The sequence below is a fragment of the Eretmochelys imbricata genome, chromosome 2, assembly GCF_965152235.1.
Source record: "Eretmochelys imbricata isolate rEreImb1 chromosome 2, rEreImb1.hap1, whole genome shotgun sequence".
Taxonomy (NCBI): domain Eukaryota; kingdom Metazoa; phylum Chordata; order Testudines; family Cheloniidae; genus Eretmochelys; species Eretmochelys imbricata.
The window spans coordinates 236283806-236310703 of NC_135573.1; the positions used below are offsets into that span (position 1 = coordinate 236283806).

A 26898-nucleotide genomic window follows, 5' to 3' on the forward strand; every position below is an offset into this window, starting at 1 on the left:
AAATGCTATATATATACATATATATTTTGCCATTTTGAATTTCCTCTCTGTGTCAACAATTGAATGATTTAGATTAGTTGCAGAAACAATCTCTTATGGTTAAATCTTATACCACTGAAGTCCTGTGAGAGCAGGATCAGATCCTTAGTTGTTATCACTGTAGCTTTCATCTGTCTGGTTTAAATGTCCTACTAACTGGAGTATTCATTAGCCATTAATCATTATCACTTTTAGTATTCATGTGAACATACACAGATAAGACCATGATAAGCACAGTAAAAATTTAGCCCAAAACATATATAATCATAGCACACTGATGGCACTGTAAATAGATATCACCATCAGTGTATGCCTAGTTTATGTTACAAAGGTGTTCACAGCCAGGTCAATCCTGTGTTCAATGAATTAAATGACAAAGCTCCCATGGACTTTGCTGTAGCATCAATTACTTGTAAATGGTAATTTGCAAGACTTTTTACACTAGTAGCCCCAAATTCTGATCAGTCACATGTTATAAGTCTGTAATAATTCCACTGTTCAGTACAGTGAAGTTACTCAGATTCACACCAGTGTAACTGAGAGCAGAATTTTGCTATAGTTTTGTAGGTTTTCAGTGGTAACATGAATTATTTCTTCAAATATTTGCAGTATTTTTACAATTTTTTCTTCTTTGAGATGGTCTTATTATAAGATCAAGGCCTAAATTAACAATTTCTACAGTCAACAGTATATATATCCAACAACATATTTCTACTTCACATCAAAACAAGGGGCAAAGGTAGGTTTTGGTGGGTGGTATAAAATCAGCTGAAGAAGTGATGAAGAATTATATAGCAGAGAGGAACTGACTGGATCCCTTCATCATTTGCATCTGGACTTTCCAATACTTGTTGTTTTCTTTAAAGGTGTAGAATTTTTGTAAAGAAAGCATGGTCTGTATTTGGGTGCTAGCTGGGCTCTCTTAAAACTTGTCCACTTTTTACTCTTTTAACAAAGTTTTGTATTTGCATATTTAAAAACAACTGGTATGTAAAGAATAGCAACCTCAAAATCAAACATGAAATATGTCAGTTGACATAGGATTTTTTCTTTAGACATCACAAAATGCTGTGCATATGATAAGTTATTGTATCTTTAAATAATATCTGAGAGTTATAGAGATAAAGGGTGGACAGTCTTAATCCATTTACTTTAAAGACAGTTGCATTTAATTGATTTCTTAAGTTTAGAGCACATCATGGCTTAGTTTAATGTGAGGAGAATATCTCCTATTTCAGGACAATGATCACTGCAAAAGAACTGTTTGACAGTATATGGACTTCATTTTGTACTCCAGCAATCTGATACTTTAACTAATGTAAAATATACTCAATATTCACCACTTCAGCAATATACCACATATAAAAAATAGTTGGAACTTCAGTCAGGATCAGTGACTAAGCCCGCTATTCATCTGATTTCTCTTCCTTAAAGGATGTTAACATTTCCTCACCCCATTTTACTGAAGTTAATTGAATTTCATAGAAATGTAGGGATGGAAGGCACCTTGAGAGGTCATCTAGTCCAGTCTTCCATGCTGAAGAAGTGGTAAGACTACCAAGACCATCCCTGACATGTGTTCGTCTAACATAGTCTTAAAAAAAACATCTGGTGATGTGGATTCCATAACCTGCCTTGGTAACCTATTCCAGTGTTTAACTATGCTTATAGTTAGTAAGTTTTTCCTAATACACATCCTGAATCTGCCTTGTGCAGCCCAAGAGGATATAAAGAACAATGGATCACTGTCCTCTTTATAGCAGGCTTTAACATAATTGAAGATTGTTATCAGGTTCCCGTCAGTCTTTTTTCCCTTCAAGACTAAACGTGCCTAATTCTTTCAACCTTTCCTCATAGGTCATGTTTGAGGAATTTGAAACTCCTCAGAAGACTATATAATAGCTTTAAACAAAATCAGTATTTAGCACCATTGCTAAAGGAATGAAACAAGGTAAGAACAACATATCTCCTTAAAGAGAGAAATATGCTATATAGTTAGAAATATGTTATGTTTGATTGTAAGGCTGTTATTTTTCCATCACAATTGTTTACATACGACTTAGGTTTTAGTTTAACAACAATAATCCATTATAATGTCTTTTTGCTAGTGTATATACCTGGCTATCCAGCTTTAGCTTAAAAATGGTATCACTCAACTGGATCAAAAATTTGAGGCCTGATTTTTATATAATATTCTATAAGCCGAAACATGTATCGCTTTGTGATTGTCAAGCTTCCAGGCTTCGTGGGAGTGCATTTCCAGGCTTCATGGAGGCAGGGGTGGCAATTTTTCTGAGAATTTTGAAGAAAACAATTTTTAAAAGACACAAATAAAAACAGACTTTTACTTCTAGAGGGCCAGATTCTGATCACCTTCCTCAAGTTTGGGTAGCATCTTTATACCACTGTAGTCAATGGATCTATATGTGGAGTAAAATACTACTCAGCATGAGTTAGTATATCAGACTATGACCCCCAAATGAGCAATAGTTTGCGAAAAATCAACTTTAAAATTTGGAGAAAATAATCACTGGAAACTGTAACTGTAAATCACCTAGGGGGATCTAAAACAGTAAGGTCCAGAGTCTGAGCTCAGTTACACGAGTATCAGTTTGGACTAACTCCATTGCAGTCAGTTAAGTTAATCTGGATCTGACCCCAGGAGTCTGAATATCATCAGTACTTAATATTTTTACTAAAAATCCAATGTGAACACTTAAAACAAATTTACTTTTCTGGGTAGATTTTTGAAATCTGCTCCCAGCAGCTCTCATTGAAAATATGACGACTAATGTAAGGACTAAAATGGGTAAGTTTTCTACAGAATACTTTCTACTTTCTGGTGGTGCTTACACTGAATTGGAATAAAGACAACATCAATATTTGCCAGTGCATTATGGGGCATGGACCAGTGGATGCTTCTGAAGGGAAGTGTTGAATTCTCATTCTTTCCTGTTTCCCTGGGCACGTCCACTTTTTAGCCAGCACCACCTACTTTTGCAGGAGTAATGGCCCTTTATTGCCTCCACCTGCCTCCTCCAGCATGAATGGAGTTACCACCTATTATGGTGCATGCTCACCACCCAAGCATCCCTTCACATCAGGGTGCAGTGTTGCTGGGAGCAATGTTACTGCACTGTTGCTGCTGGTGCATGCCTGGTGAAGACGCTCTATGCTGAAAGGAGGGCACTCGCCTGTCAGCATCATTATTCCACCTCTGTGAGAGGTATGGCAGCTATGTTGGTGGGAGAACATCTTCTGCTGACATAGCACTGGTGAGCAGCACTTGGGTCACTGTAACTTGCGTTGCTCAGGGGGGTGACCTTTTCAAACCCCTGAGTGACATAAATTAGATCAACTTAAACGATAGTGTAGACCTGCCCTCAGAAGCAACTAATTAACATTGATCTCAGGCAAGATAGTAGAGTTGCTGATATGGGACTTGATCAATAAAGAATTATAGGAAGGTAATATAATTAATGCCAATCAACATGGGTTTATGGGGGACAAAAATCCTGTCAGACTAACTTGATATCTTTTTTGATGAGACTACACATTTGGTTGATAAAGATAATGGTGTTGCTGTAATAGACTTCTGTAAGGTTTTTGACCTGGAACCACATGACATTTTGATTAAAAAACTAGAACGATATAAAATTAACACAGAACACATCAAACAGATTAAAAACTGGCTAACTGACTGGTCTCAAAATATAATTGTAAATGGGGACTCATCATTAAGCAGGTGTGTTTCTAGTGGCATCCTACAGGGGGGTCAGTTTTTGGCCCTATGCAATTTAATATTGTCATCAATGACCTAGAAGAAAACATAAAATCTTCACTGATAAAGTTTGCAGATGACACAAAAATTGGGGGAGTGGTAAATAATGATGTGGAGAGGTCATGGATAACAAGGATTCTGAATTGCTGGCAATCTGGACACAAGCAAATATACATTTCAGCACAGCTAAATGTATATGTATACATATAAGAACGAAGTATATATGCCATACTTAGAGGATCGGGGACTTTATCCTGGGAAGCAGTGACTCTGAAAGAGATTTGGGGGAGGGGTGGGAGTGGATAATCATCTGAACATGAGCTCCCAATGACTAAACTATGGCAAAAAGGGCAGAAATAATAAATAGGAGAATCCTGAGTAGGAGTAGAGAGGCTATTTTACCTCTGTATTTGCCATTGGTGCAACCACTGCTGGAATTCTGCATCCAGTTCTGGTGTCCACAATTCAAGAAGGTTGTGGATAAATTGGAGAAGATTCAGAGAAGAGCTGTGAGAATGATTAAAGAATTGGAAAACATGACTTATAGTGCTAGACTTAGGGAGCTCAATCTATTGATCTTAATAAACAGAAGGTTAACGGGTGATATGATCACAGGTTAAAGGTACCTAAATGGGGAACAAATATTTGATAATGGATTTTCAATCCAGCAGAGAAAGCCATAACATGATCCAGTGGCTGGAAGTTGAAGCTAGACAAATTCAGACTGGCAATAAATCATACATTTTTAACAGTGAGGGTAATTAACCAGTGGAACAATTAACTAAGGGTCGTGTTGGTAATTGGTAATTTTAAAGTCAAGATTGGATGTTTTTCGAAATTATATGCTTTAGGAATTATTTTGGGGAAGTTCTGTGGCCTGTGTTACACAAGAGGTCAAACTAGACAATCACAGTGGTTCCTTTTGGCCTCTGAATCTATTAATTACGGCACAGATGCCATAGATGTAACTAATTGGCTATTAACACCTTTCTATCCTATGATAGGGTTTCACTATGTCACATGACCTCTTTGTAATTTGTCACAACATGATTGGGTTGCTAACACTTTGGAGGACGGGATTAGTTTTCAAAGTCATCTTGACAAATTGGGGAATTGGTCTGAAATCAACAAGATGAAAATTAAAAAAAGATAACTGCAAAGTATTACACTTGGGAAGAAAAAAATCAAATGCACAACTACAAAATGGGGAATAACTGGCTAGGCAGTAGTACCGCTGAAAAGGATCTGGGGGTTATAATGGCTCACTCACTGAATATGAGTCAACAGTATGATGCAGTTTTAAAAAGGCTAATATCAAAAAGGCTGAGATAATAGCAATCTGGTCACCATTTAGGAGTGTTAATCCCCCACAATTTACATAGAGTGCTCGAGATTAACTTTGTCTGGATGTGTGTGCTTGTGGGAAGTTCACCTTCTGTAAGAATTTTTTTAATTAGACATACATACTTTCATTTGAATTATGTGACATCTAAAAGTGTATTTTGCAGCTCAAGAAAAAAATTGAAAAAATGACTGCGACTGGGGATGAAATTGCCATAGTGGGGATAGGATGCAATTTTCCCGGAGGTAAGTTTTGGATAAATACAAATTACAATACTGACAGAGTATCAAAGAGTGCTGTCATTCAATCATTTGTTTTACTATGTGTTAAGAGATCTATAGGAAGTTTGCGCTACTGTGCAATATGTAGTAATGTAATAGGGAAGGGACTGCATCATTAGCTCTTTCATTTATGGGTTCAAACTACAAAATAAGGATCTGGGATTAGATTTGGAACACTTCATATGTTTTAAAGTTCAGAGAAGACATTTAGGAGTTAATACAGTAAGAGTCACTGCTCCAGGAAGTAGTGTGACTGATTGTGTCACTGCTTATGACAAATAAAGGGCTTGATCCAAAGCCCACTGAAGTTATTAGGAATCCTCTGATTGACTGTATTTGGCTTTGATTAGGCCCAAAGCATTAAGCTCTGTGACTACACATTCCTCTCTGTTCTTCTGGCTTGGCGGGACCCAATTTTTGCTAATTGCTTCTTCACATAGGACCACATGAGGCAGTTTTTCATTGCTTTGAGATTTAGAGCAAAGCTGACCCAAAATATTATTTAAGATCAGCTTGTAAAAATCATGAGGTATTTAACATGACTGTCAACAGTTCACATAAGAGAGCCAAGGTGGGTGAGGTAATATCTTTTATTGGACCAACTTTTGTTGGTGAGAGATTCAAGTTTTCGAGTTCGAAGCTGTTCTTCGGGTGTGTCACAGCTAAATACAAGGAGAAACCAATTGTTTAGGATAAGTAGACATATTTCAAGGGACCATTCAAGGTGCAGTGAGCAGTTAAACACCTCTCTAGTCATAGGGCTTGTATTTAGCTATGGCACTCTGATTATGTCTATACTGCAATGTAACATACCCTGGGTTTGTTAACCTAGAGTCTGAGCCTTTACACTCATTTGTAACCCCAGGTTAGGAATTATTGAACCCTTGGTCCCAATCTGGGGCTCCAGCATCTACACTGCATTATGCAGGCTTGAGTCCAACCACTCATATCCCAGATTTCCTAGCAACCTCCCAAAATGTGGCCATTCTAACTTTTGTTCATAGTGCAGTGAGGGAAAACTTGACTGTCCACCAAACTTGACTGTCCAAAGGGCAAGACAGTCAGCTTGTGGGACTGTGAAATACTTTTGGTGGACTCACAGAGCACAAGTCCAGTCGAGCTATGTCTATACTGCAAAGCAATAGGGCTTGAACCTTAGGTCCCAGCTTCACGCAGGCTCAGACCGCCCACTCCCAGGGAATCCCGGGACCCTGGGTCAGCAAAATTTACATGTAGATGGAAGGGGGAGTTAGGCTTGAGCCTAAGTTCAAACCTGGGCTTACATTGCAGTGTACACATACCTTCTGAGTTCATGTCCCAGACCTGAAGAAGTGCTCTGTGAAAGCTTGTCTCTCACCAACAGAAGTTGGTCCAATAAAATACATTATCTCACCCACTTTGTCTTTTAATATCCTGGGATGAACTCAGCTGCAACAACACTGCATACAACAGTTCACATGGACTAATAGGTGGGTTCATTTCTAGGCTACAGGCCATATTGAGACCTGGGGTAAGCGTGTGTTGGTGATCTCTTGGTGTTCAAGGATGATTTTCTTCCAATAAAATGATAGCCAGTTATTACTGGTGCATCTACAGGTGACTAATGAGACCTATCCAGGATCCACAGACCTTGCCATAGTTGGAGCAGACATTTCCCAATGGAAGGGGTGGATCTGGATTGTTAAATTGGGCTGCAGAACATTCCTTCCTCCTTTCCTGTTTCTCTGTTTCCAGTTGTCTCTGTTGGATCTCAAAATACTGGCATCCTTGCCACAAAGTCCTTTGGCATTTTGGTGAATCAAGGGCTTGGGTTTCCCATGAGTTTATGTCAATATTGCACTTCTTCATGTTGGCTTTGAGGGTGTCGTCTAAGTGCTTTTTTTTGCCTGCTCCTTGATCATTGACCATGGCTCAGTTGTGAGAACATAATCTGCTTCGGGAGTCGACTTTCTAGCATTCAGAGAACATGACCAGCAAGTTCAACCCCATTAAGATCCATTCTTTACCCTAGGTCTACATTTTGCCCCAAGTCGCTAAATGAAAAGAATGTGGTGGTGTCGTTCTGTTGCTGTTATAGGAACAGAAATACTCCTGAAAACCTGAGATCTGTGTGGACTATTAGACAAGGTCATGCAGCAATCAAGAAGTATGTGTCAGCCTTCAGATAACGTGGCTGTTTTAGTACATATTATCAGGGCTTGACATTATTCTCTCTCATATACAAACTCTTCTGGTAATTTGAGATGTGGCAGAACTTTATGGACTACACCAGATTTACAAGCATGCATATATTTTAAAAACAGGATTTTCTTTTTAAAACACCAGTTATCTTTTTGGTGGTATTATTATATTATTATTATTTATTATTACGCATAGATCCTTCCTCGAGTAGCTCTGGGTTGTATTTCCCATATGGCACATGCAACCTCGTCATTCTCCCTTCAAAGGGCAAGCATTGGTGCATACCATTATGGGACCCTGAATTATAACCACAGACACAACAATTAGATACTGGATAAACAAACATACATAACCCATGCCAAAGAATCAGGCTTAAAAATCTGGTTTTGGGAAACAAAAAGCACTGGGCCAAATTTTACCATGATTGAGGTTGCACATTGGTGTAAATCGGGGAAAAAATGTGTCCATTTTATTATAGAGTTATGCAAATAAAAAGCATGTTAAAAATGACAACTCCAGGTAGATAGCTTTTCCTTCTCCTCCACCACCATCAGATTTTTTTCCAGTATCTTGTCTTTCACATTCACATATCATCCTGTTGCCTGATCCATCTGCCACTGGAATCCCATTGACTTCAGTGGGAGCTGAATAGGGCCTTTGATGAGTAGGAAGCTTTCTTTCCAACCTCTCCAAGATACAACTCCAATACATTAATGCTTTCCCCCAGAATTGAACAAACGTTCTGAAAATTAATATTTATTATTTTATTATTTGTATTGTGGTAGCACCTAGAGGTCCAAGCCCTATTGGAGCCCCTTTGCACTATCACCATACATGCATATAGTGACTTGAGGGTCCCTTCCCCAAAGAGCTTACAATCTAAGGACTTGTCTACAGAGCAAGTTACTGTGCAGCTGCACTCCAGAAGTTTTACTGCATTCTAGCAGTGTCCACATCAGACATTACCGCATGGCAAACTGGTGTGCTGTCGATTCATATTCTGGCTTGCATTGCAGTAACTTGCCATATAGACAAGCCCTAAGTAAATAGTTTGTATCTCTATTTCCTCTTTTGATTTTATATACATATTAGGGCTGTCAAGCGATTAAAAATTAATCACAATTAATCGCACAATTAAATAAATTAATCATGATTAATTGCATGATTAATCACGCTGTTAAACAATAATAGAATACCATTTATTTAAATTTTCTTGATGTTTTCAAATTTTCAAATATATTAATTTCAATTGTAGCACAGAATACAAAGTCTACAGTGCTCACTTTATATTTATTTTTATTACAAATATTTGCACTGTAAAAAACAAAAGAAATAGTATTTTTCAATTCCCCCATTACAAGTACTATAGTGCAATCATTTTATCATGAAAGTGCAACTTACAAATGTAGAATTATGTACAAAAATAACTGCATTTAAAGCCAAAACAATGTAAAACTTTAGAGCCTACAAATGCACTCAGTCCTACTTCTTGTTCAGCCTATTGCTCAGACAAACAAGTATATTCACATTTATGGGAGATAATGCTGCCTGCTTCTTGTTTACAATGGCACCAAAAAGTCAGAACAGGCATTTGCATGGCACTGTTGTAGCCGGCATCGCAAGATATTTGCGTTCAAAATGCGCTAAAGATTCATATGTCCCTTCATGCTTCAACCACCATTCCAGAAGACATGTGTACATGCTGATAACAGGTTCTGCTCGATTACAATCCAAAGCACTACAGACCAACACATGTTCATGTTCATCATCTGAGTCAGATGCCACCAGCAGATGGTTGATTTTCTTTTTTGGTGGTTTGGGTTCTGTAGTTTCTTCATCAGAGTGTTGGTCTTTTTAGATTTCTGAATGCATGCACCACACCTTGTCCCTCTCAGATTCTGGAAGGCACTTCAGATTCTTAAACCTTGGTTCAAGTGCTGTATCTTTAGAAATTTCACATTGGTAACTTCTTTGTGTTTTGTCAACTCTGCAGTGAAAGTGTTCTTAAAACAAACAGCATATGTTGGGTCATCATCCAAGACTGCTATAACAAGAAATATATGGCAAAATGTGGGTAAAACAGAGCAGGAGACATACAATTCTCCCCCAAGGGGTTTAGTCACAAATTTAATTAATGCATTTTTTTAACGAGCATCATCAGCATGGAAACATGTCCTCTGGAAGCATGAAGGGGCGTACAAATGTTTAGCATATCTGGCACATAAATACTTTGCAATGCTGTCTTCAAAAATGCCATGCGAACACCTGTTCTCACTTTCAGGTTACATTGTAAATAAGAAGTGGGCAGCATTTATCTCCCATAAATGTAAACAAACTTGTTTCTCTTAGCGATTGGCTGAACAAGAAGTAAGACCGAGTGGACTTGTAGGCTTTAAAGGTTTACATTGTTTTGTTTTTGAGTGCAGTTTTGTAATAAAAAAATCTACATTTGTAAGTTGCACTTTCATGATAAAGAGATTGCACTACAATACTTGAAAAATACTATTTCTTTTATTATTTTTACAGTGCAAACATTTGTAATAAAAATAATATAAAGTGAGCACTGTACACTTTGTATTCTGTGCTACAATTGAAATTAATATATTTGAAAATGTAGAAAAAATCCAAAAATATTTAATAAATTTCAGTTGGTATTCTATTGTTTAAGAGTGTGATTAAAGCTGCGATTAATCGCGATTAATTTTTTTGAGTTAATTGCATGAGTTAACTGCGATTAATCGACAGCCCTCAAATATATATATATAAACACACACATACACCCCCACACCAATTCCTGTTTCCTTGTATAATTACATCCAAACAAACTATGTAAAAGACAATTAAAGTTGCAATGTCAAGCACCCAGCTGTCAGGAAATAAGATTGCCTGTGCAGCCTTAATTTGGTCCCTTTGTGTGTATGCATTACAATATGGTCTTTAATTACATGATCACATACTATTTTCCCCAGAGCACCCTGCCTCATTCAGTGCACAAGACGAACAAACTCACTGAATGGGTAGCTTTCTAATATTTTTATTGTCCTCGTCATTCAATGTATGACTTTCTGCATTACTTACTGCACACCATCCAAACCTGCCTTGAATGTAGAATTATTATTTTCGTCCTGGGCTTTTCTGTGATGCTCTCATAGTATCTTAGTTCTTTACAAACATGAATGAGTCATGGGAGGACATATTATTATCCCCATTATATTCATGGAGAAATGAGGCACAGAAATTAAAGCCTGAAATGTCAACAGTCTCAGCTAATATTGGGACACAAAATTACTCAATTTGAGACACACTGATTTTTCAGAGTACTTAGCATTTGATAACACTTTCTACGTTCAGAGCACAGCTCCCATTGACTACAGCTGCAGATGAGAATGCTCAGCCCTTCTGCAAATTGGATCCTAGTTACCTCAAGTTGGGTTCCCAGAAAATGAGTAAAACACAGTGTCCACATGTGAAAATGTTGGTTATTGTGATTTACCCAGCATCCATAGGAACTCTGTGGCAGAGGCAGGGATAGAATCCAGTTCTCCAGGGTGGCATTTAACTGAGACCATCCTTCCTTTTCTTTTAATCTCCCGCTTTATTCATCACGCAACTTCCAACTTCTGCAACAAATGAGAGAGGGGGTCATTCACAGCCTCATTCACTTCACTACACAAACTTGATTCATTCACAGAGCTCAATATGTCAAAGTGTGGCTGGCCCTTTAAATATACCAAGTCCAGCTTCCATGTGCTGGAACGGGTGTTCCCAGTTTCTTGAGTCCCCTGGCAGGCAGTGGGAACCTGCTAGGGAAAAATAGCCTCTAGAGAGAAAGCTATGGGAGGTAGTGCTCAGTTAAAAGAGCAAGAAAGAATCCTGTAAGAGGCCTTGAAGCTGGAGGGACTGAGAGAGGCAAAGGGGAAAATCCCTTGGGAACTGTTTTAACACAAACAGACCCCGGTTGTCGGCGGGCAGGATCAAACCAGGGACTTCTGGAGCTTAGTGCATGAGCCTCTATCGCATGAGCTAAAAGCCAACTACCTCTTAGCTAAGGCTGTAGAGTGGATTCATTTTATCTCTCTGTCTAAGTGGTCCTGGTGCCACTAGATGGACAGAACACCACACCCAGAAGGTGTGTGGGTTACACTGTCACTTGGGATAGGCTGAGGAACTGGCTTTTGTGTTTTGCCTATGTTTGGAAGGTAAAACTGTGCCTGGAAAGAGACTCTGCATGTGGCAGTGTGTCCTTCCTGGGCTGGGGACAAGCTACTATGCTACAATGTCCTGTGCACTGAATGAGGCAGGGGTACTATGGAAAAAATAGTATATGACCATGTAATTAAAGACCATATGGTAATACATACACACAAGGGAGATACATTAAGGTTGCATAGGGAACCTTAATTCTGGCATTTCCTAATATTTTGAGTGCTTGACTTTACAACCTTAATGATCTTTTAATGAAGATAGGAATTTACATTTTAAAAAACACAAGTTTTTTTAAAAAACACTTCCAAATTAAAAAAACAAACATTTCATCAGGTGGAACCATCCTGACTCCCACGTGGATTATCATCAGGGCAGGGATCTTAAGTTCCACAGCACAGTTCTCCATCAGTTGAGTTAATGAAGTACCTGAGAGCACTAATCTTCTAGGTGGACCTGCCACTACAGGAGAATGAGACATACACACTTTGCCAGTGGGTTTCACAGCTATTTGCTAGACAGCAAAGTAATGTTGGTATTCAGGAGTAATAGGTTCAAATTCAGCTTCCGTACGGGAGCATTCTCTAGTGATTATGGACCTTTCTCCACCACCCTCCCCCAGCCAGTCTCTCCCTGTCCTGTCCTACTCCTATACCCCTAGTTTATCATCTGTCTCCTCCCCTTTTGTTATCCCCCTGGCTCCTGCATGTCACCCGTCTGCTCAACTCCTGCTGTTTTGTCCCTCCTACTTCTATCCTCCCTCATTTTCTGTCCCCTCCACTCACAGCTCCAGCTGCTAAACCCCTTGCTTCCCTGCCCTGCATCTCTTCTTCTCCCCACCCACTTCCCTTCCCTTATCCCTCTGCACGCAAGTCAGGCTCTTTTTGTTTCTTTTTCTCCTTGCTGACTGGGCACCAGAAGTGGGAGAATTGGGCACACAGGAAAGACAGTCTCCTTAGAGGTCTGCAGCAGCCATAAGCAGCAATTACAGGAAAAGTCCTGCTCATCCTTGCATCTTGGGGAAGGAGCATGCTCAGTCACCAATGCTAACAAACCCTTACTGAGCATGTGCAAACTGAGATTTTTCAAAAGTTTATAACTTGGCCAAGTTCGGGCAGATTTTCACAGGGATGGGAAAAAGCACATCCCTGAATCCAGAGAAACCCCGGTGCTGAGTTTCAAGTCCTTTCTCCAAAGCATTGAGGTCAGGTGTGAGAGCTTCTCATGGAAACGGCTGTAAGAGTTATTATTATTATTATGTATTTATTATTTGTATTACCATAGCACCTAGGAGCCCTAGTCATGGACCACGACCCCATTGTGGAAGGTGCTACACAAACACAGCACAAAAAGGCAGTCCCTGCCCCAAGGAGGTTACAAACTAAGTATAAGACAACAGATGAATACAGACTGACAGACAGACAGATGGGAAATAGAAGGAAACAGACAGACAATATTGGTCAGGATGTTTGACTGTGGGCTCAGCACACCAGTAGCCTGATGGACAAAACAGCATGGGCAAAGTTATAAGTAACTGATAATGGTCTTCTAGTGGGAAATGTCACTCTAGATTTCACTATCAGTGCAGCCCATCATTTTATTAACCCTCAACAGAAGAAAAGCACCATACAGGAACTGAAAAGATAATCAAACCCTTCACTGATTATGCCTACACAACTACATCTCTATCTCTGGGAAGATAAAACTCAAACTCTACCCCCAATAAACATCAAGCCCCTGTCAAGCAGGGTAACCAAGAGTAGGACATGTGAAGCTGACCTATGAAAAGGACAAACTCTGTACATTACAATGAAAGATGACGGGCCAACTTGCAACAATTTTATGTGTGTGCAAACTCCACTGACTTTAATGAAGTTACAGTTAAGTTAACACAACAGTAGCCAGGATTACATACGCTATTATGCCAGAAGTCCGTTAGTTTGTGCACACTGATAAATACTGAATTGTGACCAGTTTATATCTTGTATAAACAAGATGGCTGATGTGACTATCTCTGATGCCCTTAATGGTTTGGAAAAACATCCCTACGTCTCTCAAAATGGAGAAAAAATGAGGATTTTGTGTGTGTTGTTTTGTTTTTTTGTAAAACACGCAGAATTTGAGGAGACACAGAAGCACCATTCATCTGCAAATCTTTAATTTCCTTATAACTTGGGAATTTTCATTTGCTTATCAGTAACTTTATTTTTAAAGACAATGTAACATTTTACTTTTATACTGTAGATCTATGAGGATTTCAATTTCAGTATGTGCTGTTAAAAAAAACCATTTAATCTGTTTTAAAAAAAATATTCATGCAACAGGTGAAGGAATCGACAATTTCTGGCAAGTATTGGTGGAGGGCAGAAACTGTACTAGAGAAATAACCCCAGAAAGATTCAATATCAGAGAATGGTATGATCCAGATGATAACAAACCAGGAAAAATATGCACGACACGAGCTGCTCTTATTGATGGGTAAGCCTGTTTCTGTGTTCCAAAACCACTAGCCAAATTTTCTTAAATTATATGTTAAAGCTTAATCCTATTCCCACTGAAGTAAATAGCTTTGGCTTCAATGGAGCCATCACAATTTACACCATCTGAGAATCTGCCCCTTTTCTCATAAGCAGAGCTGGTCGAAACACAGAATTTCCATTCCACATGAAATTTCAACATTTCAAAATATCTGAAATTTCAAATTTTTTTGTTTCAGAAAAATCAAACTGTTTTCATTTGCTATTTTTTCTAAACAAAACAAGGCAGTTGGCTGCCCCTGATTCCGTGGGGCACCCTGGGAATACTCTGCCAGTATCAGTATCAGACTGTCTCTGTGAAACATTTTTGATTTTGACAAATCAACAAATTCCGATTAGAAAAGTATCATTGGCATTTTTTCCAACCAGCTCTACTGTAAAACCTAACAATGCTATATATCTATATATATATATATAGATATATATCTATATATCTATATCTATCTAGTAGTGTATGCTGTATATATATCATATCATTTCCTGGTTTGTATGTCTTAGATTTAACACATTTGACAACAGGCTGTTCAGAATTAATGATCTGGAAGCTGAGCGCATGGATCCTCAACAAAAGTTACTCCTGGAATGCACGTACAGAGCACTGGAGGATGCAGGAGTCACAATGGAAAATATCAGTGGCACCAAAACGGGGGTTTTTGTTGGTAAGCTCACAGTCTAATGACAAACTATTTCATACATTTAACATCTTGGAAAACAGTACACATTTCCATATACTATATAAAGTTATCTAACTTTATCTAATGATAGAAAATCTAAGGCTAACATACTAGGAACAATGCTTCATACTGTATGTTATAAACAGTTCACATTATCTAATTAGGTCATGGTATTGTTCATTGCTACATAAATGATACTCTAAGGCAGTGGTCTCCAAACTTTTTGGATCGCACACCCCTGGGCCAGCTCTAGGGAAGCAAAAAAAAGAGCTGCCGCCAGCATGCTGCCAAAGACGGAGCGGGGAGAGTCAAGCTGCCGCCGGCATGCCGCCGAAGATGGAGTGGGGAGAGCCGAGCTGCCGCCGGCGTGCCACCAAAGAATCAAAGGTCCAGGAGCGCTGCTGCCACCGTGGTAGTGGTGCTTCTTCTGTGGCACTCCTCCTGCCGCGCACCCCCAGAAATGGTCTTGCGCACCCCCTGGGGTGTGCGCATCCCACTTTGGAGGCCACTGCTCTAAGGCAGTGGTTTTCAAACTTCGGGTTGTGAGCCAGTACTGGGTTACGGAATGTAACGCACTGGGTCGTGGCAGCTTTGGTCAGCACCACCGACCAGGCCATTAAAAGTCCCATCAGCGGTGCTGGCTGGTAAGGCAGGCTAGTCCCTACCTGTTCTAACACTGCGCTGCACCCAGGAAGTGTCCAGCAGCAGGTCTGGCTCCTAGGCAGGGGGGCCACAGGACTCCAAGCGCTGCCCCCACCCCGAGCATTGGCTCCGCACTCCCATTGGTCAGTTCCCGGCCAATGGGAGCTAGGAGAGCAGTGCCTGCGGGTGAGAACCGTGTGGAGCTGCTTGCGCGCCTCTGCTTAGGAGTCAGACCTGCTGCTGGTCGCTGTAAGGTAGGGAAGGTAGCCACCTGAGGTAAGGTGGGAAGCCTGCCTTAGCACCCCTGCTGCGCTGCTGACCAGGAGCCGCTTGAGGTAAGCCCATGCCCCATTCCCCTGCCTCAGCCCTGAGCCCCTCCCATACCCCAAACCCCTCATCCCCAGCTCTGCTGGGTCGCGGGCATCAACAATTTTCTTCAACTGGGTCACCAGAAAAAAAGTTTGAAAACCACTGCTCTAAGGTTAAGTCTACACTAGAGAGCTTACAGCAGTGCAGTTGTACTGATGTATCTGCACAGCTTAAGATCTATAGTGTAGCCGCTTTAAGCCGATGAGAAAGAGCGCTCCTGTCGACATAATTAATCCACCCCCACGAGCGGTGGTTGCTATGTTGGTGGGAGAGCTTTGTGCCCACACCGGCACTTATATTGTTGTAACTTATGTCGCTCAGAGGCTGGAATATTCAGACCCCTGAGCGACATAAGTTTTGCTGACATAAGTGGTAGTGTAGACATAGCCTAAGTCTAAATCACAAACAGCACTGCCTGGCTAAGGAGTGGGGTGGACACTGTGCTCTCTGGACGGAAGTAGCACTGTGGATGCTTCCCTTGCATTCCTGACGACTCTGGGAGCCTTTGTACCTCCAGCTCCTGGTGCTCCAGCTGGACCGGTCCAGCTCCTCCCTCCTCCCACTGCAGGGCTGCATGCCCACGGACTCAGTAACACGGCCCCTTTCCCCTCCCCTGCCTGCTCACAGGGAATCATAGAATATTAGGGTTGGAAGAGACCTCAGGAGGTTGTCTAGTCCAACCCCCTGCTGAAAGCAGGATTAACACCAATTAAATTATCCCAGCTAGGGCTTTGTCAAGCCAAGCCTTAAAAATCTTCAAGGACGGAGATTCCAGCACCTCCCTAGGCACCCATTCCAGTCCAGGGAGACTATTGGGAGTGCAGCTCCTGCTCTTGCCTCACCAAACCCAATGTCTCATAAGCCAGCTAAGCCCTGCATGGCCACATGGGATGGTTCTTATACGGCCTCGCTGCCCTGCCCAGCTGCAGAGGGCTGTGTCAATATCGAGCACTAAGGCCTGGGCTACCCAAGAAAGTTGCGCTGGTTTCACTAAAGGTGTGATTTTAAACCCAGCCAGTTAACCAGAGCAAAAGGCTCCGTGGACTCTCTTATTTCCATTTAAACCAGGCTCATTTTGGTTTAGTTTAAGTATTTAGGAATCCGTTTAAGTTAAAACAAAATAGGGGTTTGTCCCAGTGTCACTGAATCAGTTTAGAATCACACCTTTAGTTAGACTAGGGCAACTTTCTCTTGCAGACACGCCCTTCATGTCATTTAACATCTTCAGACAGATTTCAAGTCTCAAATCTATAGATCAGGAGTGAAATCCAATACAGCCAGGATTTCACCTTAGGTCCTGACATAAAACAGCATAGGATTAAATTAGGAGAGCAAAGAACACCACGAGGTTTAGATCTGATCACCTGTTTTAATCTCTCTTACTAACATGAAACAAGTCTGCTGTTTTTACAGGTCTTATGAATCGAGACTATGAGATCATCGCAAGCAGAGCAGTAACTGAAATAAATCATTACGATGGGACTGGGGCAGCAATGAGCATAGCTGCTAACAGGATTTCATACACTTTTAATCTGACTGGACCATCACTTGCCATTGATACTGCATGCTCATCATTTCTTTTTGCTTTGCATTACGCCTCACAAGCAGTTAAACAAGGTATTGGGACTAAAAGTAAATAAGAAAATAAATTAGGATTGCTACAGCAATTAAACTGCAAAGGTATATATGTGCAGTACTAGAATTTGACTAATATCACAGCTAGTAAGGACTAAAAGCATTTGCATTTCACCATTACCAAAATGAACAAAATGAAACCTTTGCACTCGCAGTTCCTGTGATAGGCAACAGCAATTGCCAGTCACTCTCACTGATCATCAGCAACCATGAAAGATTTCAGTATGACGTTCTGCGGTGCAATCCAGACCAGTGAGGGGTTGTGTCACTTCCTGTCCTGTAATCTGGGATACCTCACAATGCTTTGCTGCTGCAGCTCCCAACCTGGGCCGCTCACAAACAGCAAAATAGCATGCAAGTCACACCCTGTGTGTCTGTATATAGCAACAGCTTGCCAGCACTCTCCAGTCACACTCTGGCTTCCACCAACTTTGTTTACCACATGCAGGAGAACTCCACCACACTCCCAGTCCTGGATTTCCCTCAAAAAAATGTTTGCTTTGCACTGCCCAGACCTCTCTTGATAGTCCAGATATATTAGGTCTGTTGCCCCTCTAAGGGGATCAATATACAGCAATTTGCCACCTTAAAAGGAGTTACTCAAACCATTCACAATACTGGATTTGTTTTGATTAAATAATAAAATAAGTATATTTAATTACAAAGAGAGAGATTTTAAATGAGTACAAGTATAAGGCATTAAAGTTAGAAGTAGTTACAAAAGAATAGAGATAAAACACTTAACAAACTAGACTTGATTCAAGGTGAAGTCCCTTACCACATAATTCCAGTGATATTGCTGACCAAATTCTCAGACCATGGTCTGCCCCAAAGTTCAAAGTCTGTTTCTTTTGTCTTCGTAAGTGAAAGAGAGAGAGCGATGGTTAGGGAGGGATAACTTGAGATGTTTTTGCTTTGGGATGTTTATAGTTCAGTCACCCTTTGAAATGCATTTTCCTGAGGTTTACCCTTCTAGACAAAGTTCATTCTCGATGTGAGGAAGGAAACAAGGAGTCTCATTGTGAAAGACATTTCATGTTATTGTTTGATAAAATGAAGATTTCCTTCTCTGCCTAGGGTGACCAAACAGGAATTGTGAAAAATCGTGACGGGGGTTGGGGGGGTAACAGGAGCCTATATAAGAAAAAGACCCAAAAATCGGGACTGTCCCTATAAAAGCGGGACATCTGGTCACCCTATCTCTGCCTCTTACTACTTACCTGTAAAGTGAGGTAAACACACATTTCTGTGTTTAAGATAGACCTACCTAATCTGGGCTATGTGTGCTTGAACATGTGTCACCACCAATATTCCTGGGGAATTCATAACTTTACGTGTAATGTTGCTACCTAAATTTCACCATGATATTATTGACCCATGAGTTATTAGTTTTCAAATGATACCTCATATTTTGCACAAAGATTATTACAATAGTGTGTAGGGTGTGAATATAGGGGCGCATTTGGTCACAAAGAGCTTTCCATTTTTAGGAGCTTGCGAAATTGTTAGTGTCTGCCATTCCGCCCTATCACACTATCATGATACATGGAGGATTGGGTGGTTTTTTTACATTTATTTTTTTAGACAAAGAGCATTTACTACCTCAGTGACTTCTAATAATATTCTGCTGTCTACTCAGGCCCATTCCAAACACTGAGAATTTTACCATCTGTTGGGTTTCAGGGCCTGAAAGTCTGAATTTGTCTATGAACTTTCAGTGGGTCAGTTCTGTTTTTATAGTCTCTCTGCAAATTCTTTCATTTTATCAGCAATGGGCAATGCTGTCAATTCAAGTATATTACTACAGTGTATTAATGTAAATCTGTAGAGATGCACAGAAGATGGAAAACAGACATTTATTTTACTACAGGAGATTGTGAAGCGGCTCTGTGTGGAGGAGTGAACTGCATTATAGATCCCCGCACCTTCGTATCTCTGAGTAAAGCAAAAATGATCTCTCCCGAGGGGATGAGTAAGCCCTTTTCTAAAAAGGCAAATGGTTACGGAAGGGGAGAAGGCTGTGGTGTTCTTTTACTGAAGCCACTAAAAAAGGTAGGTTTATTTTCATAAAGCTTCCAAAAATGAGATTTCCAGATACCCAAGACTGTGCAATTCCCATTCTAGTACGTCATCCGATGGGAGGACATATTCACAGCCCTAGATGCAACTCTTATACTGTGAGGTTAATATCCAGGGCTAAAATATTTAGGCACTTATCCTAGTATAAGAAGGGTACATTTAAGAGTTAAACAGAATATTCTGTCTGCCCTTGCTCTTCCTTCTATTGTAAAAATCCCAAATGATCCCATACATTTTTTTCCTTATGTGGAAACAGGCACTAGAAGACCACAACAGAATATGGGGAGTTATAAACGTCAGTGCAGTAAGTCAGAATGGCAGATCCGTGACTCCAATCACAAGACCATCTCAGACAGCACAGGAAAAGTTACTACGCAGCATTTATCTGACTCATGTTGACCCATCAGTTGTGCAGTATGTTGAAGCACATGGCACAGGAACTCCTGCTGGAGACCCTACAGAAGCAGAGAGCCTAGGTAGCATCATTGGTAATAACAGATCTCCTGAAATGCCTGTTCTAAAGATTGGTTCTGTTAAAGGGAATGTTGGCCATGCTGAATCAGCCGCCGGGGCAGCTGCATTAATTAAAGTTCTTTTAATGATGCACCATGAAACGATTGTTCCATCTTTGCACTACAGAGAGGATATTAGTAGCATAAATACAGAAAAATTAAATCTATCAGTTCCAACGACTGTAGAGAAATGGGAAGAGTCGAGAGAATTTGGAAGAGTAGCTGGTGTCAGCTGTTTTGGATTTGGGGGAACCAATGCCCATGTTGTTGTCAGACAGTTCAAGCAAACACAGGTTCTTCCCTCTTTTAAACGACCGATTGAATTATTTGTACTCTCTGCGGCTTCAAGCAAATCCCTCAACTTGACAATGGAAGACACAGCTGAGCAGTTAAACAAAAGCACCTCAGTAACTCTCCCAAATCTGGCCTATACATCTGCCTGTAGAAGAAGCCATGTAAATTACAAGTACAGAAAAGCATTTGTTACAAACTCTCTTCGACATTTACAGCAACAACTTGCATTAGCAACTAAAACAGAAATAACTCCATCAAAGACGACTCCACAACTAGTTTTTGTGTTCTGTGCTAATGGAGTAAATTTCAAAGGGATCTGCAAGACATTATTGAGTTCAGAGGCAGTATTCAGAGACAAATGTAAAGAAATAGAAATGTTATTTCAGCAGTATGTACCCATCAGCCTCCTGGAATTAACAGAAAGTGAATGTGAGGATTTCTCAAGGCCAGAAATTGCCCAGCCGTTGCTTTTTACTCTCCAGGTTGCCTTAACTTCTCTTCTGAAACACTGGGGAATTAAGCCAGTGGCTGCTGTTGGCCATTCAGTTGGAGAAGTTGCTGCTGCCCATTGTGGAGGGTTTCTGTCCCTTGAAGATGCCGTCAAAGTAATTTATCACAGGAGTAGGTTACAGGCGAAGGTTACCGGAGGCAGAATGTTGGTAGTTGGTAACATCCCTGTTCAAGAAGTATCAGAAGCCCTCGGCCCGTATTCTGGGAAGGTGTGCATTGCAGCTTTTAACAGCCCTTCTTCCTGTACCTTGTCTGGAGACGCAGACGCTGTGAGTGCCCTTCAGAAAAAACTAGCTCAACTGTTCAGCAAGAGAGACATATTTCTTCATGTTTTACATGTCCCTACTGCGTACCACAGCCACATGATGGATCCAATAGTAAAGGAGATGATGGAGCATTTACAGCATTTGGAAAAACAGAAGCCGGAAATTGAAGTGATTTCAACACTGACTGGGAAGGCTGCTTCCGCAGATGATTTCACTACAGGCAAGTTCTGGGCCCGACATGCTCGAGATCCTGTTGCTTTCACACAGGCCATAGTGACTTCAGCTAGAGAAAAGGACAATGTTGTGTTTGTTGAAATAGGCCCTGAAAGAGCATTACAGAGGTATATAATGGAAACGCTAGGCAAACAAACTAGAGTTTTGTCCTCCTTGCAAACTGATAAAGAATATCAGACGCTTCTTACTCTTGCAGGGAATCTCTTTGAACTGGGATATAATCCTGACTGGCATCACTTTTGTGAAGGGTATCAAAGTATTCCAGCAGCCTTTCCCAGGTATCAGTTTGATCGTAAGAAGCTAATGGCCTATTTGGACATCCATCAACAAGCAAATCGAAGAGCTGTAAATTCAAATCATCCTTTGATTTACAGTTTGAACAACGACAACACCGAATTCAACTGCCCAGTGTCCCAGGCATTAGCACCCTATTTATATGAGCACAAGAACAATGGCGTTGCTTTAGTTCCAGGTGCATTTTTTGTAGAGCTCGCTTTGGCGTCTGTGATGAGTAGCTCGAGGCCAAAAGTGCCTTTAAGTACTTGTCAGATTAATATCAATTTTTTGGCACCATGTGTTTTAAACCAGAAGTTCCATGTTTTAAAGATAGAATTGGCATCACAAAAATCAGTGACAGATTTCAAAATACTGTCATCCTCAGCTGCAGTTTATGCATCAGGACAAATTGCAAAGAAGTCTGAACCTGCGGTGGAGGAAAACAGCATCTCCTTTCAAGACATCTTTCAGAGGTGTAAATCAGTAGTTACAGCAGATGAGGTTTATGAAACACTGTCTCAGGTTGGATTTCAATATGGTTCCATGTTCAGACAGTTAAGGGATGTATTTTACTGTGAAGAGCTAAAAGAAGCTATAACCAGCATAAAGATGAACAGAGAGACCAGAGAAGAGATATCTGACTATTGTATCCATCCAGTGCTGTTAGACTGTTTTCTACAGATGACAGCTGTCATGACGACAATAACTTTCCAAACCAGAGCAGGCTTTCCTTCTGGTATAGGCAGCCTTGTAGTTTTCAGACCTTTGGAGGAGGAAATGATGATATATTTGAAAACAAGCAAATCGACTAGGAACTACTTAGAGGTCTGTGGATGCTTTACAGATAAATGTGGCTCTGTTTTGGCAGAACTGAAACATGTTGGGATCACTTTTATGAAGCCAACATCCCCAAGAGACAACGACTTGCTCTTTGAAAATAAGTGGAAAGAAATTTTCCCCCCTCAGACCATAGGAAGTTTAGGGGAAGCACCCAGAGTCATTGTGTTTGCTGACAAACTTGGAATAGCTCAGCAGCTCAAAAAATACTTACACAATGAGTCGAGATATGTTATGTATGAAGATTGGGAGACATTGCTGGAAGCGAAGAGTTCAGAAATGACTGCACAACATCAAATGAAAAGGGAGCTTGAAGACTACCAGGAAGTTTTGTTCATGTGGGGAATTCAGAAGTTAAATGACGAATTCCCAAGCAAAGTGGTGGCACATTTAGCTAAATGTTGTGAGGCTTATCGCCAAATTATTGTGGCATTAAGAGAGAAAAAATCCAGTTGTTCAGTTAGAATAATCACCTACAGAACAACAGATAGAAATGTAGATCATCTTAACCCTGGATTTGCTTTGTGTGGCATGACGAGAACCTGCGTAATAGAAGTTTCAGGAATCACATTTCAGGTGATTGACATCAGTTCTTCGAGTACACTGGACATCTCAGCCTTAGCAGATGTTATTGTAAAATATAAAGGACAGGATTATCCAGAAATCTGGATCAATCAAGGAAGAATTTACACTTCAGAAATCAGACGCACACCATTTAAAGATGTGGATTACAGTCAACCTTCAAAGTCTCCTCAGAACTCAGAGACGTTCACTTTATACACTACAGATCCTTACCAAGTGAAAGATTTATCTGCGGAAATAGCCAATAATACTATTACTCAGCTTGAAAATCACAGTGTTGAAGTTCAAATGGATAAAATATGCATCCATTCAGAAGACTATTTTCCTGTTAGCGTTTCAAGCTGTAACTTTGGGAATACGTTGTATTGGAATTCATATACAATAGACAAACACAAGCTTTTAGCTCTGGACTTCAGTGGCACAATAACTGCAATAGGCAGTGAAGTGAAAAAAGTTAATGTCGGAGATCAAGTTGTTTCATGTTATCCTGTTGTTGCATCATCAAGAGTCAAGGTTCCAGGGACAGTTTGTTTCAACATCAAAAAGTTTCCATGCTTTAGAAATGTTCCTTGTGTGTCATACTTTATGGTAGCATGGGAAATTGTGAATCGAACATTACCAAAGGTGAAACACAGTGGGACTTTAGGTATTATTTCTACTGAACCAGAATCAGTTTTGTGCAAAGTGCTTACTCTGACAGCACAGGAAACGGGCTGGAGAACAGTACTTGCAACACCTACATCTGATCAGTGGCAACGTGTAAATCAGTGCAATGCCCTTGTTTATCTGCCTCCAATAGATGGAATGTCTAAGGAATTTCTAGTCCATCTTTCCCACCTCCGAGACCTTGTGATAGTACATGGTAATCAACAGTCTGAATGTTTTCGATACCTACTTGGAAGTGATCAAGAAAATATTCGTGTTCATGTACTGAAACTTATCAGTATCTTTCAGAAAGCATCTCTAAAACAATGCCTAAGGGCTGTGCATGGATGGATCAAATCAATGCAAATGAAACAATTTCAAAACCTATCATATTCTGTTTTTCAGCAGACTGAGAACTTGGAAAGTACAAACACTGCAGCGACCTCCTATTTCACTTGCAGATGTATCCCACTTGCTGTGCTAAAAGGGGATGGGAAGACCAACAGGATTTCAGACATACCAGTATATGAAGCACAGAAGAAAATGTTTAAGCAGAATGCAGTTTACATAGTGGCAGGGGGACTCACTGGGCTTGGATTTGAAACTGTGAAATTTATAGCCCAGAACGGAGGGGGCTGTATTGCGATACTTTCAAGGAGCAATCCAAGCAGTGAGAAGCAAGAAGAAATCAAGGCTTTGCAAAATCAGTATGAAGGGAGCAGAATAGTCAGTCTTCAGTGTAATGTTATTTCTCACTTACAGGTTGAGGAAGCTATCAGTTCAATTGACATAATCTTTCCAAAGAGTCCAATCAAAGGTGTATTCCACAGTGCTGTGGTTTTGCATGATGGACGTCTTGAAGCTCTGAACCTGTCTCACTTTGAGAAAGTGTTAAGTCCCAAAGTTGCAGGGGCAATAAATCTCCACCGGGCCACCATAGGGCAGGAACTTGACTATTTTGTGTGTTACTCCTCTGTTACTTCATTTATTGGAAATTCGTCACAAGCAAACTATGCTGCTGCTAATTCTTTCCTGGATGTTTTCTGCCACTACAGGAGGAATTGTGGACTTTCAGGACAATCCATTAATTGGGGTGCCTTGAATCTTGGATTATTGCTAAATCAAAATCACATTCAAAATATTTTGGAATTCAAAGGCATAAATATTCTGCAGATACATGAAATTTATGAATATCTTAAAAAAAGCTTAATTCTGAATAATCCTCAGCAAGCTGTAGTAAAATTAAATTTTGGAACTCTAAGCAATCATGTTCTTTCTCAAATAGCATCACTCAAAAGTCGCTTCTATACACTAATTTCAGAAGAACTGGGCAGTAAGCTTGACCTATCTGAACAAAGTACATCTCAGAATATATCTCCCATCAATTCTGAAGATTATATCACCTCTCTGGTGAGTTATCTCAGTAATACAAACTTGAGTGATCTTACAATGAACAAATCACTTGCATCAGTGGGCATGGACTCTATGTTAGCCATGACACTACAGAATCGTATCTTTCATGATAGAAGGGTGGAAATCCCCCTTGTGAAACTACTTGATCCTTACACAACTATGTCGAGTTTAGTACTACTTTTAGAGGAAAGTTCTAAAGAAAGTGGGGATCTTGAGAAAACAACTCATGTAGCAGAAAATATCTATTATGGAAACTGATGATAGAAACCCATTCATGTAGCAATTTGGTAATTCTGAAGCTACTTGGACCCTAGTGATATTTTGAAAAGAATCATCATAGATTTGAGGTCGAGTAAAGCTTTCAGTAATAATAAGTTAGCTCTTTTGGCCATTAAATCATCTTAGTTTTGATACTACATTAGCTTTGTTACTCTGTGTTTTATCGGATGTATCATACCTTGTGTATGTAGCACATATTTTTTGTAACTGTGTATTATCAAAAATAAAAGTAAATTAATGTATATATTTATTTTGCAGATTTGTATATGAGATAAAATATAAGGTAAATTGTATATTTTACAACCATTTTTGGTATTAATCAAGAATAGATTGATTTGACCACATCTTAATTTATGAACATAATAAAATAAAAGACAATACTTTAGCAATTATTTTATTGGTATTTTTATTACTTGTTTATCACATATCTTATTTATGAATAGATATGTCTTTTTGTTCAAGTAAAGAAATGCCTTGCATGACTCTAATGTGTATTGTAAATGAAGAAGTTGTCTCAAAGGCTACACATTTTTATTTTTCCTAATGTTTTATTTATAGTTTTCACATGTCCATGAAGAATGTCTAAATGAATCAGCATAAAAGCAGGCAATATAACAAGTTGATCTCACTTCTCTATATCCAAATATTATCCGTTCTACTAAAGAGCAAACAAATAAGAACAGTAGAAAAGAAAAATCTAGTAAATGTTTCCTTATTTCTTTACCTTACTTTAATTCTTTTCTTCTCTTTCCCCATTTTTTCTCCTTCAACCTTTAAAAAAACACAACCTTATTTCACTCAGGTAAAAAATATAATACATCCAGCAAATCCAGGAGGAGGTAGAAAGCATGATGGAAATGGGGATAATCACTAAGTCACAAAGACCCTGGGTCTCTCCTATTGTAATGGTACCTAAAAACGACAAAACGATGAGATTTTGTGTGGACTAGTGAAAACTAAATGCCATCACCCAGCCTGATAGGCATGCTGGATTTGAGTGGGTGGTACTGGCAAATTCCCCTAGATACTGATGCCCAGGAAAAAATCTGCTTTTATAGTGGAATTTGGACTATACGAATTTAAAGTTATGACTTTTGGATTAGTAAATTCTGGGGCTACTTTTCAGCAGCTTATCAATGAGGTGCTGCAGGCATTACAAACATTTGCCAGAGCCAAAATAGCTGACTTGGCTATTTTCAGTAGATCCTGGCAAGACCGCTTAAATTATATGGGAATTGTGTTACAAAGGCTGAGAGAAGCCAACCTCACCATCAAGGTCTCCAAATG

General features: G+C 39.9%; 2 protein-coding genes across 6 annotated transcripts in view; one reads left to right on the plus strand and one right to left on the minus strand.

The window, feature by feature from the left end:
• The window catches only part of LOC144259920 (uncharacterized), a 105432-nt gene that overhangs the window by 48470 nt on the left and 30064 nt on the right, over positions 1-26898 (minus strand). For 3 of the 5 annotated variants that reach the window (XR_013344930.1, XR_013344933.1, XR_013344932.1), the window contains exon 2: positions 26336-26382. The exons of the other annotated variants lie outside the window; for them this stretch is intronic. The gene's annotated coding sequence lies outside the window, so the exon portion shown is untranslated. The remainder of the gene's footprint in view (positions 1-26335; positions 26383-26898) is intronic. 5 annotated transcript variants of the gene reach the window in all.
• On the plus strand, positions 5350-25590 carry LOC144261083 (phthioceranic/hydroxyphthioceranic acid synthase-like). The gene is made up of 6 exons (XM_077810216.1): positions 5350-5407; positions 14152-14305; positions 14863-15023; positions 17463-17666; positions 19555-19736; positions 20020-25590. Exons 1-6 carry the CDS (start codon positions 5350-5352, stop codon positions 25588-25590), a joined length of 6330 nt encoding a protein of 2109 aa, XP_077666342.1.